Genomic DNA, 16,488 nt, shown 5'->3' with positions numbered 1-16,488 from the left:
TGTCAGTTGGCTTCAAATGTAGACAAACAAGAATTATCAAAATTGGAAGAAAATGAGCAACACACATCACAAAACATTTGGTAATGGCTACTGTGCAATTGCTTGTTGATATTGGCAATGCTGTAAACTACATAGTTCAGGCCCAACCTCTGTGTTTTAGATACACTCACCACCTAAAACTGCCACATGAAAAGGTCCCGCATTGTACCAACTTTTAAACTTCTGCATGCGGACTAACATATGCATTTATTTGTTCCAAGATGGTAGGTCCCATGGCCAAGTGCTTTGGTGTACATTGTGCAGTGTGTATCTTGCACCAGTGGCATAGTGTGAGGGGAGACTTTGAGACTTAGTCTCCCCTGTATTCGTGCTTAAAAATGATGCAATAGTAATTCATAACGAAAATATAAACAACTTTCTACTAAGAGCATTAAATGTGCAAAGACATCAGGTTTGTAGCCCGTGCCGCCGCACCCTGAGTATTGGTGTATCTGCCTGCTTGAGACTCGACTGCTCTCAGTCTGTGCCTCCCTTCCCTTACCTGGCTGTGTGCGCCTGAGCATTCTTGACTCCCCTCCACTTCCCCTCTTCCACGAAGGCTGGTGCACTGCACTTGCTAGCAGGTATTGAGACTAGTCTCTGCCGCTTCTATGCTGCTTTTAACATAGAAGTGAACAGTCGCGTGGTTTGTGTTCATAGTCATTCTTGGGTGATTTTAGTGCATTTTTCATTGTGTCGCCAATATGAGTGAGCCAGCAACTGTACGCCTTATAGAATTTTTATTAAAAACGCCTTCTTCTACATTAACGTATGAAAAAAGTGTGAATTGAAGTACAAACTACCTACTTCTATACTCAGTGTAGTTTTAAGTGAAGCCAAATAAAAACACACTTTTCAGACAGCCTGGTACGCAAGGTATGCTCGGCTGACTGCGAATGCAGTTAATAACAGATTATATCGTTATATATGTCTTCTGTTTGGTGGTGAAAAGGAATGGTGCAATGAGGGCATTTGTACAATAAAGAACTTTGACAGGAAAGCACAAAAACATCAGACATCAAAACGTCACCTGCAGAACAAAGAATCATTTCAGTTATTGGGCAAAATTAGAATTGAGCACGCCCTTAATGAAGCTGCTCGTCTGACAGCAATGAAATACAATGAACAAGTTACATCCAGCAGGAGAGTATTGGCTCGTCTTATTCAGGCAATTGTATTTCTTTGTAAACAAGAACTAGCCTTTTGCGGCCATCGAGAAGACGAATCCTCCAGCAATAAAGGTAACTATCTGGAATTGTTGGATTTACTAGCTTAAGGAGAGCAGTTAATCCGAGACCATCTATCATCATCCTCAACCTTTAAATGAACATCTCCAGATATACAGAATGATGTAATAGAAATGATAACTCTGTCAGTTAATGAGAAAATAAAATCTGAAACTCAGAACTGCAGTTTCATTTCGATTCAGGCTGATTAAACATTAGACGTATCATGTAAGAGTCAAATGAGTAGAATATTCAGGTACTGTATAGCAGACAAAATTGAGGAAAGATTTGTTGGATTTTACGATGTATCTGGAGATAAAACTGCTGAAGGTTTGTCAAACATTGTTCATGCATTATTGAAAGAATGGAATAGGGAAGGAAAAGTGGTTAGTCAAACATATGATGACACTTCAGTAATGGCGGGCATTGAAAGAGACTACAACAATTGGTGAAGCAGTTCTGTCCCTATGCGCTGTTTCTTCATTGGTACGCACACCAACTGAATGTGCTACTGTTACATGCCTCCAAAATCATATGACAAGTACGCATGTTTGTAAGTGATCTTACTGCATTCCATTCGTTTTTCAGCAAAACATCATAACAAACTGTATTGCTAAAGGAGACAGGATTTAAACTGCCACTTGCAAGCAACACTCGCTGGAACTTTCGTTCCAGGGCAGTTTCAACATCTAGTCATTTCTCATGGCTATATAGTGTTTTTAATTATATATTTGATACAGACTCTCAGTGGGACCCAGAATCTTTGAGCTGTGCATTGGGAATGAAACGACGGATGGATGGTCCTACATTTGCCTACTTGCTTTGCTTCTACTGAGGGTGCTTTGTTTATGTTGATCATCTCTTTAATGTTATTTAGTCAAAATCTGTCAATATAACTGCTTGCCACAATGAAATAAGAACTGTTTTGAGAAACTTACAACAATTAAGAATGGAAACATTCGTTGATGAATGCATTAAATGCAGCTTGTGTTTGAATGACAACTTATCATTCTGTGACAGTCAGAAGACATCTCTCAGGTCACTAACTTACAAGATACTGGATTTGGAAATTGTTCAGATGGAGAGAAGGTTTCAAGACTTTCCCCAAATTCAGTTTGTTGAACTTTTGAAAGAAAAGTGTTTCCCGAACTATCGAAAAGAATTCCCAAAGTTGAAACTGCTTCAATTATTAGAACAGTACCCTTTTTTCAAACAAGAACAAGTTGAAAATGAACTGTGTAACATATACGCTGATGAGAAAAAACACTTATCTCCAAGAATCCTCTTAAAGAACATTGTCAACAATGATTTAGATTCCGTTTATGAAGAAACAACGAAGTTCCTGTGTTTGGTTTTGACCCTACCCGCAACTACAGCAAGCAGTGAACGAAGCATGAGTACTCTTAAGCGAGTGAAGAATTATTTAAGGGATTCAATGTCCAACATCCGGCTGTCGTGTTTGAGCACGTTAGCAATAGAAAAGTCACTACTTGGAGAGCTATCCAGTAATCAGATCTTTGTAGACCGAGTTATAGACTTATTCGTGGAAAGTAAAGACAGGCGCATTGCACTTGTGTACAAGAAAATGTAAGTGCTTCTTCTCTTGCTGCTGGAGTTCCACAAATTTGTCATCGTTTCTTGAACAAGTTAGTTATAATTATTATTATTTGTGGCGGTGGTAGTGGTAGTAGTAGTAGTAGTAGTAGTAGTAGTATTTGTTGTTGTTTTATTTGATAAGTTTTGTTTCATTTGTTTAAATTATTGTTTATTGTACTATTTTGTCTCCCTATAATAACTGCAGAGTCTCCCCAACCTTCCCAACCACGCCACGCCACTGTCTTACACACACAGCCTCAACTGCCCATAATCATTGTGGCATTAGAGCATTGAGCACACTGATATACCATTGCGTTGGCACTCTTCCTTTTCTGGAAAAGCATTATTACACTCATTATCTTTCCAAACTGGTTATGTTCTTGATATTTATATTTAGAAAATAAACTTACATCAAACTATCTCTGATAATATATTTTGTCTGGACCCAACTGGGTGTAAAATATCACTTATTAGGTAATTTCGCTTTTTCACATTTTGAGTTGGAATTCACATCTGTATTTGAATTTATGCAAATACGAATTTTTCAAATCTCTGCTTACAGGAGATAAAAGCTTGAAGCAAACAGCAACAAAATTTTAGAAACCATTAAAAGTTTCACTGGAATGTTAACTGGTTACCAGCCAATGTAGTGATGGTTATTCACTGACTGGGACATGACATTGCTGTTTCACTATAACATGCTCTGTTTTATTAATTATAGCTTATGTAAGAAAATCTGTCAGCACTAGTGTGAATATTATGAGCAAAGAAATAAAAAATCTAACAGTAAGAAACATGTCTTCAAATTATTCTCTGCTAACATAGTAATCACATTGAACTGTCAGAATGTTATTGACTTGTTTAGGATTGAGCCTGCTTTGTGTATATGAGATAAAGTTCTTCTTTCACCTACTACATTAGAGGCTGGAACACACAACACTCTTTTTGCTAAAACAGATGTCTCCTCTCTATCTCCAACAGATACTTTTAAGTTTGAAGGGCAGTCGCTGAACTATTGTTATTCTATGCCAAATTTTGACTTTTTCCTCAATGAGGCAGAGATATTCTGTCACCACTCATATTGTCTAGAGTTAATAAAAGCACTGCCAAATGCCAGCAACCCGGAGGCTAGCACTTTGCAACAAAGTACAATTTACATATGCTGGGCGTGAAAAGTATTGACCAAGGAAGCTGGACCTATACCGATTTAAAGAAATGTACCCCGATATTTATAAATTTGTATTTATAATTGATTTATTGTGCAGATGATCCTTAGTGATTTTTCAGTTTATTTCATTAATTTTTTTATTTATTTTAATTATTTTTTAAGCATTATGATTTAATGTTTGTTTCTTGTATTATGTATGTTTCTTGTATTTTATAGAGAGCACTGAAATACAAAGTTGCAACAAGCTGGGACAGTAAAGAGTTTTATCAGAAATACCGCCCCCAGACCTTGTTTGAGCGTGAACGTGACCCCATCATGGAAGCTGCTCTTCCTTCGGAAGAAACTACAACAGACATACAGCTGCCAGAGAATGGTGACGACATCAGAGACTTAGGTAAGTGTGATGCAATTTACATATTTATGCGACTAAACATTATAATTTTGATATAGGAGTTCACACAGTCGTTTGCTCACTCATTGGCCTTGAGTGTAGTCTGAAGTTCAAAGTTCACTCCCCTCATGGATTATGACCACTCAATAGCAAAGCAAATAAGAAGACTTTACAACTATCCATAGCTTAATACATTGTCATTAAATTCCTTAACAAAAAAGACACAAACTTGTGTTCCGCATCTAATGACATCATTATTGATAGAATGCTGAACTATAACTTTCCCTCCTTCCATTTAGGTTTGAGTCCCAGCCTCACATACAGTTTTAATCTGCTAGGAAGTTTTAAAACAGCATACGTTCCACTGCAGAGTGACAGATTTTTAATTGCTTTAAAATTATTTATCATCATTCCTTTTAACTGCATAATTATTATTATTATTGTTGTTGATAACATGGTGGATACATGAGCTGTTAACCTGTATGAGTGATATTCCTCCAAAAGCTTGATGGTATGTGTCCAGTCAACTAGATTTTGCACATCAAAACAAAAAACATCTGAATGCCATTCGCCCCCCGCCAAATGATTTTAGAAATTCCAAAGAAATTAGGAATTTTAAGTATTGCCTTTCAAAGCTCTCTCAAAATATGACTGCAACAGTTGATCCTCTCTGTCTTCCAAATTGACTCCATTTCTTCTGTCACATTAACAGACTGTTCCTGCCCCTTTTAGAGACCTTCACTGTATTATTTCTGATGTCTTTTAGTCATTTCATGAGCTTGCAACTGTCTGCTTCAGATTGCTTTCTCTTAATCCTCTAGATTTGTCATGACTGCACTTCAAGGATGGTACCTCCATGCAGCAACATTTCTAAAAGTAAAGCAGTCACTGGTTGGGTGATAGCTTTCAAGAACTGTTCAAGTTTTGGTAGCTTTGGAATTTCCCCCCCCCCCCCCCCCCCCTTTTTTTTTTACACTTATTAATCTGTAATCTGATTTAAGAAACACTGCACTTTTGTGGATAAATTTTATGTTTTTCAGGTTCCATACTGTGGTTTGTTTACTTTTATGACTTAAGCAATCTACATTCTTCATAAAATATTACGTTAAGGAAAAACTGTTTGTTCATCACCAACTCATTGTTTCCTGCTTTATACTTTATGGTGCTACTTGTAGCTTGATCTGTTTCATTCAAGAGATTCCCGAGGAATCTATTGCAGTGTCTCACAGGTGTTGGTAACTTGCGTATTTGACTGTGTATTACATCTTCAGATTTATCATAGGTGGCGGTGAAAGGACATAACAATGAAACTATCATCTTAAAACACTCCAATTTTACAGTTATATGTTATACACTTGTAGCAGCCTGTTAATGCTGTGGTGTTGCAACTGCACTGTCCCTTGTTTCTTTCTGACAGATTAACATGTTCAACATTATTTTCTTTACCATCTTTCTTACCTTTTTACAACTTTTGGTTTGTACACTTCTCTCTCTAGGTACCAAAGATTTTTAAGCTTCTAGACTTAGTGTCATTATTTATAAATGAAAACATGCAGTGTAACTGTTGAACAGCACCTTTTTTTTTATCTTTTCAGCATGTTTTATATTACATAAGTTTTTGGCTGATGATTCCCTTGTAATCCAATAAGTAGTCAACAAGACAAGTAAATCCAGTAGAAGATTTAAAAATTTGAGTTTTCCTTCATAACTATAATTTTAAGCAGTATTTTACAGATCTTTTCCATTTAAAAATGATTTATTGAACTGAAAATATGCTGCTATATTGATGATGATAAAAGCAGAGAAACCCGTCGTTGCCTTGGTATTTGTTTATAGCTGGGCATCCACGCCTTTACCATACAGCCTCTGGCCTTGTGCATAGTGTTTATGATATCATTATCTCCTGAACTGCATGTCTTACCCTATACAATGATACAATTTGTTTGATAGTACATTCAGCAGCATATGTAGATACTGTGTGCAAAATTTATTGCAAATACTGTTAGTAGCAAAGAAGTAATGAATTTACATGTCATGCATGATATGGCAGTTTTTCATGCTAGTAGTAAAGAAGTAATAAATCTAGTAGTAAAGAAGTAAGAAATTATAACACCATGTCACTTGCGGTACTTTTACTGCAAGAACAACAGAAAAATACTGAGTGATAAACGTTTTTCCTCTCATCATTTTGTTGGGGTTGTCCGTGAGAAAAAATTTCATAGGGTTTTAAATTATATGTAAAGTTTGTTGCAAGTTGCTCAGTGATCTCATTCTCAAATACTGGCTGAGTAAATCCTGAGAATTCACAAACTGCATGCTATGTTACTGTTTCATTCCACCCCTTTGATAGGTAATTGGTTCTTACCCCACAGTGATTGTCACCTTGTCATATTTCCACACTCACAGGAGAATTGGTGATTGAAGCATTGTGAGACATACTGCAATGAAAAATGAATTTGTTTTTAATCTATTTCACCCCAAATCCTGTATCATGTCCGCAACACTCTCTCCCCTATTTCTCAATAATGCAAAACTTACTGCCCTTCTTTGAATGTACTCCATTAACCCTATCTGGTAAGGACCCACACTGCGCAGCAGTACTCCAAAAGGGGACGGACAAGTGTGGTGTAGGCAGTCTCTTTAGAAGATCTGTTGCATCTTCTAAGTATTCTACCAATAAAACACAGTCTTTGGTTTGTCTTCCCCACAACATTTTTTGTGTGTTCTTTCCAATTTAGGTTGTTTGTAATTGTAATTCCTAGGTATTTAGTTGAATTTAAAGCATTTAGATTTGACTGATTTATTGCGAAACTGAAGTTTAATGGATTCCAAAGCACTCATGTGGAGGACCTCACACTTTTCATTATTTAGGGTCAATTGCCAATTTTTGCACCATACAGATATCTTATCTAAATCGTTTGCAATTGGTTTTAATCTTCTGATGACTTTACTAGACAGTAAATGACAGCATTATCTGCAAACAACCTAAGACGGCTGTTCAGATTGTCTCCTAAATCACGTATATAGATAAGGAACAGCAAAGGGTCTTTAAAACTACCTTGGGGCATGCCAGAAATCACTTCTGTATTACTCAATGACTATCTGTCAATAAAATTTTGCTAAAAACCCATCAATTACTATGAATTTATGAATACTATCAATTACTTTTCAATAAGAATGCAATCTGATTATAAGCTGCTTGTGAGGTATGGTGTCAAAAGATTTCTGGAAATCTAGAAATATGGAATCAATTTGAAATCCCTTGTCAATAGCACTGAACATTTCGTGTGACTAGAGAGCTAGTTGTGTTTCACAAGAATGTTGTTTTCTTAACCCTGTGTTGACTGTATGTCAATAGACCGTGATCTCCGATGTAATTCATAATGTTGGAACACAATATATGTTCCAAAATCCTTCTGCATATCATTGTTAATGATGTGGGCCTGTAATTTAGTGGATTACTCCACATGCCTTGTTGGAGTATTGATGTGACCTGTGCAACTTTCCAGTCTTTGGGCACGGATCTTACGTTGAGCGAATGGTTGTATATGATTGTTAAGTATGGTGCTATTGTATCAGCATACTCTGAAAAGAACCTAATTGGTATACAGTCTGGACTGGAAGACTTGCTTTCATTAAGTGATTTAAGGTACTTTACCACTCTGAGGATATCTACTTCCAAGTTACTCATGTTGGCAGCTGTTCTTGATTCGAATTTTTGAATATTTACTTTGTCCTATTTGGTGAAGGAATTTCAGAGGGCTGTGTTTAGTGACTCTTAACAGTGCTGCCATCAATAGTATTTCCATTGCTGTCATGCAAGAAAAGCATTGATAATGTCTTGCTACTAGCATACTTTACATATGGCCAGAATCTCTTTGGATTTTCTGTCAGGTTTCAAAACAAAGTTGTATTCTGAAAACTATTATAAGCATCTTGCATTGAAGTCTGTGCCAAATTTCCAGCTTCTGTAAAAGTCCCCCAATCTTGGAGATTTTCCTTTTGTTTAAATTTGGCATGCTTTTTTCATTGTTTCTGCGACAGTGTTCTGACCCGATTTGTGTACCATAGGGGTCAGCTCCATCTTTTGTTAATTTATTTGGTATAAATCTCTCAATTGCAGTCGATACTACTTCTTTGAATTCAAGCCACATCTGGTCTACACTTACATTGTTAATTTGGAAGGAGTGGAGATTCTCTCTCAGGAAGGCATCAAGTGAATTTTTATCTGCTTTTTTTAAAAGATATATTTTTCATTTATTTTTGGTGGATTTGGGAGTTACAGTATTCAGTCTCACTACGATAATCTTGTGTTCACTAATCCGTGTATCCATTTTGATGCTCGTTATTAACTCACAATTATTTGTTGCTAAGAAGTTGTGTGTGTTTTCAAATCTGTTTCTACTAGTGTGTGACCATCAACTAGTTGCTTGAAATAATTTTCAGAGAATGTGTTTAGCACAATTTCGGATGATGTTTTAGGTTTATCTCCAGATTTAAACATGTTTTTTTCACCAACATATCGAGGGTAAAACTAAATCACCACCAGAGAACGGTCGACCTGACGGGAGACCCTTGTCACACGACATTATTATTATTATTATTATTATTATTACCACCAGCTATAATTGTACGAGTTGGGTATGTGTTTGAAATTAAACTCAAGTTTTCTATGAACTTCTTGGCAACTGTGTCATCTGAGTTGCAAGGCCACTAAAGGATCCAATTATTATTTTATTCTGGCTGCGAAGAATGGCCTCTAACCATACTAGGTTGTGGAAACTATCTACTTCAATTTTTCCATGAAATAAACTACTGCTAGCAGCAACAAACACGCCATCACCATCTGTATTTAGCCTATCTTTTCTGAACAACATTAGGTCCTTCGCAAAAATTCCAGCTGAACTTATTTCTGACTTTAACCAGCTTTCTGTACCTATAACAATTTGAGCTTCAGTGCTTTCTGTTAGTGCTTGGAGCTCTAGTTCTTTTCGAACAAAGCTATGAGAATTTACATCTCTGATACTGATTGTTTCTTTTATGTGTTTTACCTGGAACCTTTTAGACTTATGCCTTTTTTGTAGTTTCCTGAGACCCTCTACCCAAAAGAAACACCCAGTCCACACCATCCAGCTCCAGATACCAGTGTAGCTGCCTCCTATGTGTAATGGACTCCTGACCTTTTTAGCAGAACCCGAAACGCACCACCCTATGGTGCAAATTGGGGAATCTCCAGCCTACACAATCAGAGAACTATCTGATCCTCTGTTTCAGACCCTCTACTGAGATCTGCATCAGAGGGCCGCAATCACTCCTGTCGACTATGATGCAAATGGTGAGCTCTGCTTTCATCTTGCAAGCAAGAATGGCATCCCTTACCACTTCTGGTAGTCGCTCGAAACCAGTCTTTCTTCTGATCCAAAGTGACAAACATCATTGGTACTGATGTGAGCCATCAGCTCCAGTTGGCTGCACCCTTTCCTCGTGGCATCCGGAAGGACTCATTTGACATCTGGAATGACTCCACCTGGTATGCTCACAGAGTGCACTCTAACTTTCTTGGTCTCCTTGCCTGCCAAGTCCCCAAGGAGCCCGCATAATGCACCTCTTGCACGCTGAGAGGTTCCTCTGAAACAGGACAAGCAACTGCATCTGGCAGAGGGACACCATCAGACCAGATAGCACCTGGAACCTGTTTGTCAGAATAACCAGGAAGGCCTTACATTTGTCCTCACCTCACCTCCCCTCCATGGGGAAGTCTTTCACAGCCTGCCACGTTCTGAGGTGACCTTCCAGTTGGCCATGAGTGAGGGGTCAACCTCAGTAACTGGGCTGGCCACCAGTGCGGACCGATTGCCAGACATGTGGGTCATGCTGGACATCCATTGGATCCCCACGGCCAGTCCACAACAATGATTCCCACTGCAGCCCCAATCCATGTAACTGAAGGCAAAACAGCCTGGAGCTGACAGCAAAGTGTGACCAAATCAGCTCGCATCCGCACACAGCAATCATAGCACCTAACCACAATAAAGACAGTGGAAAACTACACTATGCAGACAAACAAATGACTATCAACACACACCATGGAACTCTACTGTAGACTCTGACAAAAACGCAAGAAATGTGTCTAGCAAATTAGTTTAACAAGCAGAGATTCAAAAACAAAACTACCCGAGCACACAGGTGAGACTAAATTATTCGCTCCTTGTTAGGAACTTGTAAAATGTCACAAAATCAGTTACTTCCCCTTTTGCTGCTGCTGCTTGGGCAGTAGCTGCTGTCCGACTTCGCCCTGTAACATGTCTGACTTTATGTGCAGTGCAGCCACTCGTGCACTGTTCGTACCCTGTGAATCCTGTATCACTACCGAATCATAAGACTAACTTGGGTAAGTGTAGATTTGCCATCACTAAAGAAAATAACAAAGTTTTGATAAAAGTCGCATATATCCTTTGTGTGTGTTGGCTTATACGAAACCCTCTTACAAACTTTTACAAACACCACCACTTCTGTACTGTGCGACTCAGAATGCACTGTGATGGTGGCTGTGTGGTCATGCCTCGCTGTGTGGTGCTTATGCCACTGATGCAGCCTTCCATCTGGTTCATAGTTGCAATAAATCTTGTCAAAATAAGGATAATCCCATCTGTACTGTCACAAGTATAATGCTCTTTCTGCCACGTGTGTCTTCCCTGCACAATGCCAGGATCTTTTCCTAAGGAATGATAAGGAACTGCCCAGTCATGCCCCACTAACACAATTCAAATTAGTAGTAATTGTAACCAGTAATTTATCATCAATCGTTGCTTGGTCACAAATGAAAAGTAAGCAGCAGGAGCGAGCATAGTACCTGACTTACCATGATTGGTGGCATCTGTGTTGTTGCACAGAGTAAGCTTTGCTAAGTGAACTACATTCATTTGTGCCTCTGTCATCAGCACAGTCCAAAGCAGACTTTTCACTCACTATTATAAAATTGCACTACCTACATGCAAGTGACTGCACACATTCTGGCTCTATTTGAGCAAAATGCAAAGCTTATTTGTGAGATTTGGGCTAGCGACACTGATGCCCATCTGTCCCTTTCATAGCCAGAAGTCAAAGTCCCTAACAGTTGTGTACCTGCCTCCCTTTTCTCTCGCTGCACCACTGTGTCAGCCACCATCTGTTCCATAAAACTGAACGTACTTCAGTTTAACTCTGTAGCAGTTGAACTACAGTATTTTGATTTTATCTAATTTTTGCCACTGCATCCTGCCTCACCTTAATTGTTTATTGAAAGAACATTTTTTTTCTTTGCTGGAGGGCACTGGTAGGACCAGTCCATCTTTCACAATGTGAAGTGGTACCACTTATGGATACTGCATTTTTTCTGCACCTCTACTGTGGCTGTCTTCCTGCACCTCCTGGCTCATGCAAGTCACTGCGACACCATGCTGACACCCAACTCAGTTCACTCTGGAACCGTTCCCTTCTGCCACTCCGTGATCCGTGCCAGCTTGCCCCATTCCAGATATCGATCTGAATTCTGATTTCTCTCTCTTAATTAAATCCGCTACTACTTTTGTTTCATTGCTCACACAGCAACCATGTTTGTTTCTACAATAACTGATTACTCTTACTGACAGATGCTACGTATTAAGCCACACTAAGATGGAACATGTGTATTTGTGCTCATCACATTGACATGTTTCACTTATGGCAGTTCAAGATATCACTTTTTTATTATGAAAGAAGCAGTAATGAAAGATTCCATTATTACTATTATCAGTAGTTTAATGCCTTGGGTCCTTAACGTGAGTACTATTTTTTGTGAGATTAGTGTACCTATATCCAGCGCATTATTTATTTGTCTAGGTCTGCACCATGTGCCATGTGCATTGGAAAGGCATGGTGTGCATCGTTCTATATCAGAACCTGAAGATGCTGGAGACGATGACGCAACAGACACAACAGGAAGTGAAGATCAGGATTCTGCTCCAGATAACCATACACTTCCTCGTTTACTGGAAGAACAAGAAAAGGTAATGTGCTGTTATAATATGCACATCCATGTTGTGTGAGAAATACACCTGTGTGTGCTAAATATTGTATATTTTATTCTTTAAATTATTAAAATTTGATCATGTAAAGTTTTCATCAAAGGGCGAGAGAATTAAATAGGTAAAGAAAAGAAGAAGGAAGAAGAAGAAAAAGAAAATTAAGTGAGGCGCTACTACAGTTTTGTTAGTTTCAATGTTTCAGTTTTTGTTTCGCCTTTAAAAGCAAATCTCTGTTTTGTTGTTTATTGAATGATGCACTTAAAAATTTAATTGATTTGCACTATTCTTGAAATAAGGGAACAATACTTTCACTTGATTCTCTAACAGAAGTCCGTTCCTTCCTCTCGGGTGCCCAATATCCAGCCAGTGCCAGGTTAGTCCTCATATGATACGTCTCTAACGTTAATGGAGAACCAACCACACCTATATATATATGCTATTATTACAATGGGGCCACCACTCAAAAAGGTATTTTAACACTCCTGCCAGAACCCTTCCCTGCACCCTCTCCCCCATGGAGGAATCCACATGTACCCTTCTTTCTGCATCTAGTGTTCATCCTATGGTCAGATGTGACATTGTTTTTTAAAGTATTTGCACATCATGTGTCATAGGCGGAATGTGGAGACCCACTTGGTATTCACCTACATGGGCTGGCAGGTACACCAGCACTTGTCGTTAATCTGTGAGGCGGATTTGGTTGCACCTCCTCATATCCTAGAAGCAGGCACTTTAAAGCACTTGGCTATCTGTGTGGGCTAACCGACGTCTGTTATTATGCAGTTATTTAAAACTGTTATGAAATCAGGGATTAAATGGTCCTGTTAAAAGAGGAAACTTGATTACCCTATGCCCAGTCCAATATTTATGCAATGAATTTGAAGCTTTTTGTTTAGTCAGTATCTATTTGTTTCATCAGGCACTCATTCTGGTGGAAAGTTCATTTAGAATTAATGTTGCATCTTCAGTTAATACCTCTCATTTTCCATTATATCTACATGCATTGTAAAAAGGTTTATTTTTTCCATTTTACTTATTGATCTTGCTTTTAATCATAAGGTTGATTCACAGGTACTAAAAGACTAATTACTTTTTTGCAGATCAGTTACATGTTTAGATGTGCACGTATTCAAGGCCTGGACACAACTGAAGGGGTTCTGTTGTTTGGTAAAGAACACTTTTATGTAATAGATGGCTTCACTGTTGATAGATCACGTGATATACGTGATATAGAATTACTACCCGAACATGACCACGATCCAATTCTTCCGAGTCCTGGGAGTCCGAGACGCTCACGAGCTATGAGACAGTGTTCAAAATTTGCTTATGAAGATATAAGGTGAGAAGTATTGTTATTTGTAATGCTTCTAGAGACTACATGTTGATTACCTCTGTATTAACACTTGCTAACTATCTATGGGAGTGCATCTGATGGCAACTCCTTATTGTCCATGAGTTATACAGGTTCTTGTATAGTCCAAAGTCACCAGATTTCCCCTGGTTGCCTGCTGTACCATAGAAATGGCCTTGATAAATTCTGTATGGCTCACAGATCCATTCAGTATCCACTTGAAGTAAAATCCCATAGCTGTTGGTGTAAACCACATTTGAGTCGTCACTACCCAGAGTCAGTTTTCGTCCTGGATTCTAAAAGGCCTGGACCAATGGTTTCCAACATTTCTGAGACCATTACCCCTGAGCCCAAATAAAATTTTAGGTTCCCCCCCCCCCCCCCCCCCCCCCCCGCCATCATCAGCATCAGTGCCTAACTGTATATGAGAATGAAAAGGAATTTTCTATGAACCCTTTCACCTTTAAAATGACAGAAGATGAATAATATTTAGTATCTGAATGTGTATGAAATCAGTAACTGATGAGTCGATGAGGCAGTTGGTATTGCTAATTTCTAACTCTCTCTCTCTCTCTCTCTCTCTCTCTCTCTCTCTCTCTCTCTCTCTCGCTCTCACTTCTATACTGGAATAGTTCAGGCTACCAGTACTTTGTGTCTTACTACTGCCACTTGTAATAATAATAATAACAATAATAATAATGACAATACAATGTAGATCCTACAGCACCGTTGTAACCATTACATAGTTACTGTTGTGTTGTGCTGTCCCTTAGTTTGTTTATTTTGCAAACTGAATATTGAAGTCATTTTTAGTCTATTTTGGGAATGGTTTCCAACATTTCTGAGACCATTAACCCTGAGCCCAAATAAAATTTTAGGTTCCCCTCCCTGCCATCATCAGCATCAGTGCCTAACTTTTAATGAGATATTGGAGTATATGTGATGTATAGGTTTCAATTTTACGTTCATAGATGTATTATGCAAAGTACATGTGCTGCGGGTGGACAATATGCAGATGATCATCATTCCTTTGTTTCACAAGTTGTAACATCCAGCTCACTGTGTCACACATTAATGCTAGCATTTGAAAAATAAATATAGTATTGGTAATAATCAAACAATGGATAATCCAGGATGGAATGTAACAATACCAGAGAAGGAAAGTTGCTACTCACCATATAGCGGAGATGCTGAGTTGCGATAGGCACAATAAGAAGACTCACACAATTAAAGCTTTCGGCCATTAAGGCCTTTGTCAGCAGGTTAGCAGTACACACACACACACACACACACACACACACACACACATCTGCAGTCTCAGAGAGGCAGTGTGGTTCAGCTCTCTGAGACTGCAGGTGTGTGTGTGTGTGTGTGTGTGTGTGTGTGTGTGTGTGTGTGCGTGTGTGTGTGTGTGTGTGTGTGTGTGTGTGTGTGTCTACTGCTGACAAAGGCCTTAATGGCCGAAAGCTTTAATTGTGTGAATCTTTTTATTGTGCCTATCACAACTCAGCATCTTCGCTATATGGTGAGTAGCAACTTTCTTCTGTGGTATAGTATTGGTAACTTATTTAGTCAGTAATACAGTCTTACAGAATAGTGATAATAGTAATGATTTTTAAAAATAATTTAGTCTTGTGACCGAAAGACTGTTCAAGCCTTTTGTTTTTGCCCCTCAGATGATTACATTTTACCCCTCAGGAGGATAATTACCCTCATGTTCAGAACCATTGGCCTAGACTAAAGTTCATTCTTAAATAAACGAGGAAAAGTACAAAATATTAAATTTTAATGTACTTTTTACAACTACTTTTGCCAGCACTGCAATTGTGTGATGTAATGGGATCAATTTGAATGGTATATGGTTTGTGAAATTTATCTCGTTACTAAATGGCTACAGTTAAGTTGTGGGTTTTAATATGGCAGCCATTTGATTTATGATAATGCCCACATATAATATTGTTCAGTGCTTGTGGTTGGTGTTTGAGGTGGCTGCTTTCACAGATAGTCTGCTTCTAATGGTAGTGAATTTTAGTGAGTACAAAGTATTGTTTGGATACACCAGCTACTCATTCATCTAACCAATTTGCTGGAATATGACTTGTTGAGCCAAGTCATCAAGACCAGCATTCCCATAACTCTGGACAACTTTTATCTTAAATTTGATGTATGGTGGAATAGTACTTCCATAAGGATTAGTTCTGATGCGGATATCGGAGATCTTTTGTGCTATGAACCACATATGGATTCAGGTGCCTGTCTCCATTGGTCTTGAAAAGATTTTCAGCGTATTTGGAATGTTTGTCACAGCAGATGCAGCATGCATAAGTACCTGTAGGTGTAAAACACTTTGGAATGGAATGGGGTGCTATCACAGTGGAGACATTATTGGTTGGTTTAATATAGACGTTGGTTTTTATGAAGGAATAAATATTGAAGTCAGTATTCAAGAAGGGAGTTCCACCAAGTGCAAGTGAACAAGTTGAAGAGAGGATATCGAGATTCTGGAGGAATGAAGAGGAAGCATTGGAGATCAGGCTAGAATTTTTTGGATCACTATAGCAAGACTTCTGGATGCAAGTGTTGAACAGCTGGAAGTGATTTTCTCCCAGGTTAATTGTAAAAGTCTTGGAACTTTTGTGTACAGTGAGATGATTAGGTCAGGATCTATACAA

The 16,488-nt window shown here is 38.4% G+C and overlaps 1 protein-coding gene across 1 annotated transcript in view; it reads left to right on the top strand.

Annotated features, from left to right (window-relative positions):
* LOC124777290 (WD repeat and FYVE domain-containing protein 3) overlaps positions 1-16,488 on the top strand; it is a 299,899-nt gene that overhangs the window by 193,686 nt on the left and 89,725 nt on the right. The window contains exons 39-41 of the mRNA XM_047252642.1: positions 4,246-4,423; positions 12,281-12,447; positions 13,566-13,804. Coding sequence (XP_047108598.1) covers positions 4,246-4,423; positions 12,281-12,447; positions 13,566-13,804 — 584 coding nt within the window. The remainder of the gene's footprint in view (positions 1-4,245; positions 4,424-12,280; positions 12,448-13,565; positions 13,805-16,488) is intronic.

Source organism: Schistocerca piceifrons, chromosome 1 (assembly GCF_021461385.2).
Source record: "Schistocerca piceifrons isolate TAMUIC-IGC-003096 chromosome 1, iqSchPice1.1, whole genome shotgun sequence".
In the NCBI taxonomy this organism is placed as follows: Eukaryota; Metazoa; Arthropoda; class Insecta; order Orthoptera; family Acrididae; genus Schistocerca; species Schistocerca piceifrons.
The sequence above is the reverse complement of the archived record's forward strand: the minus strand, read 5'-3'. Positions and strand labels throughout refer to the sequence as shown.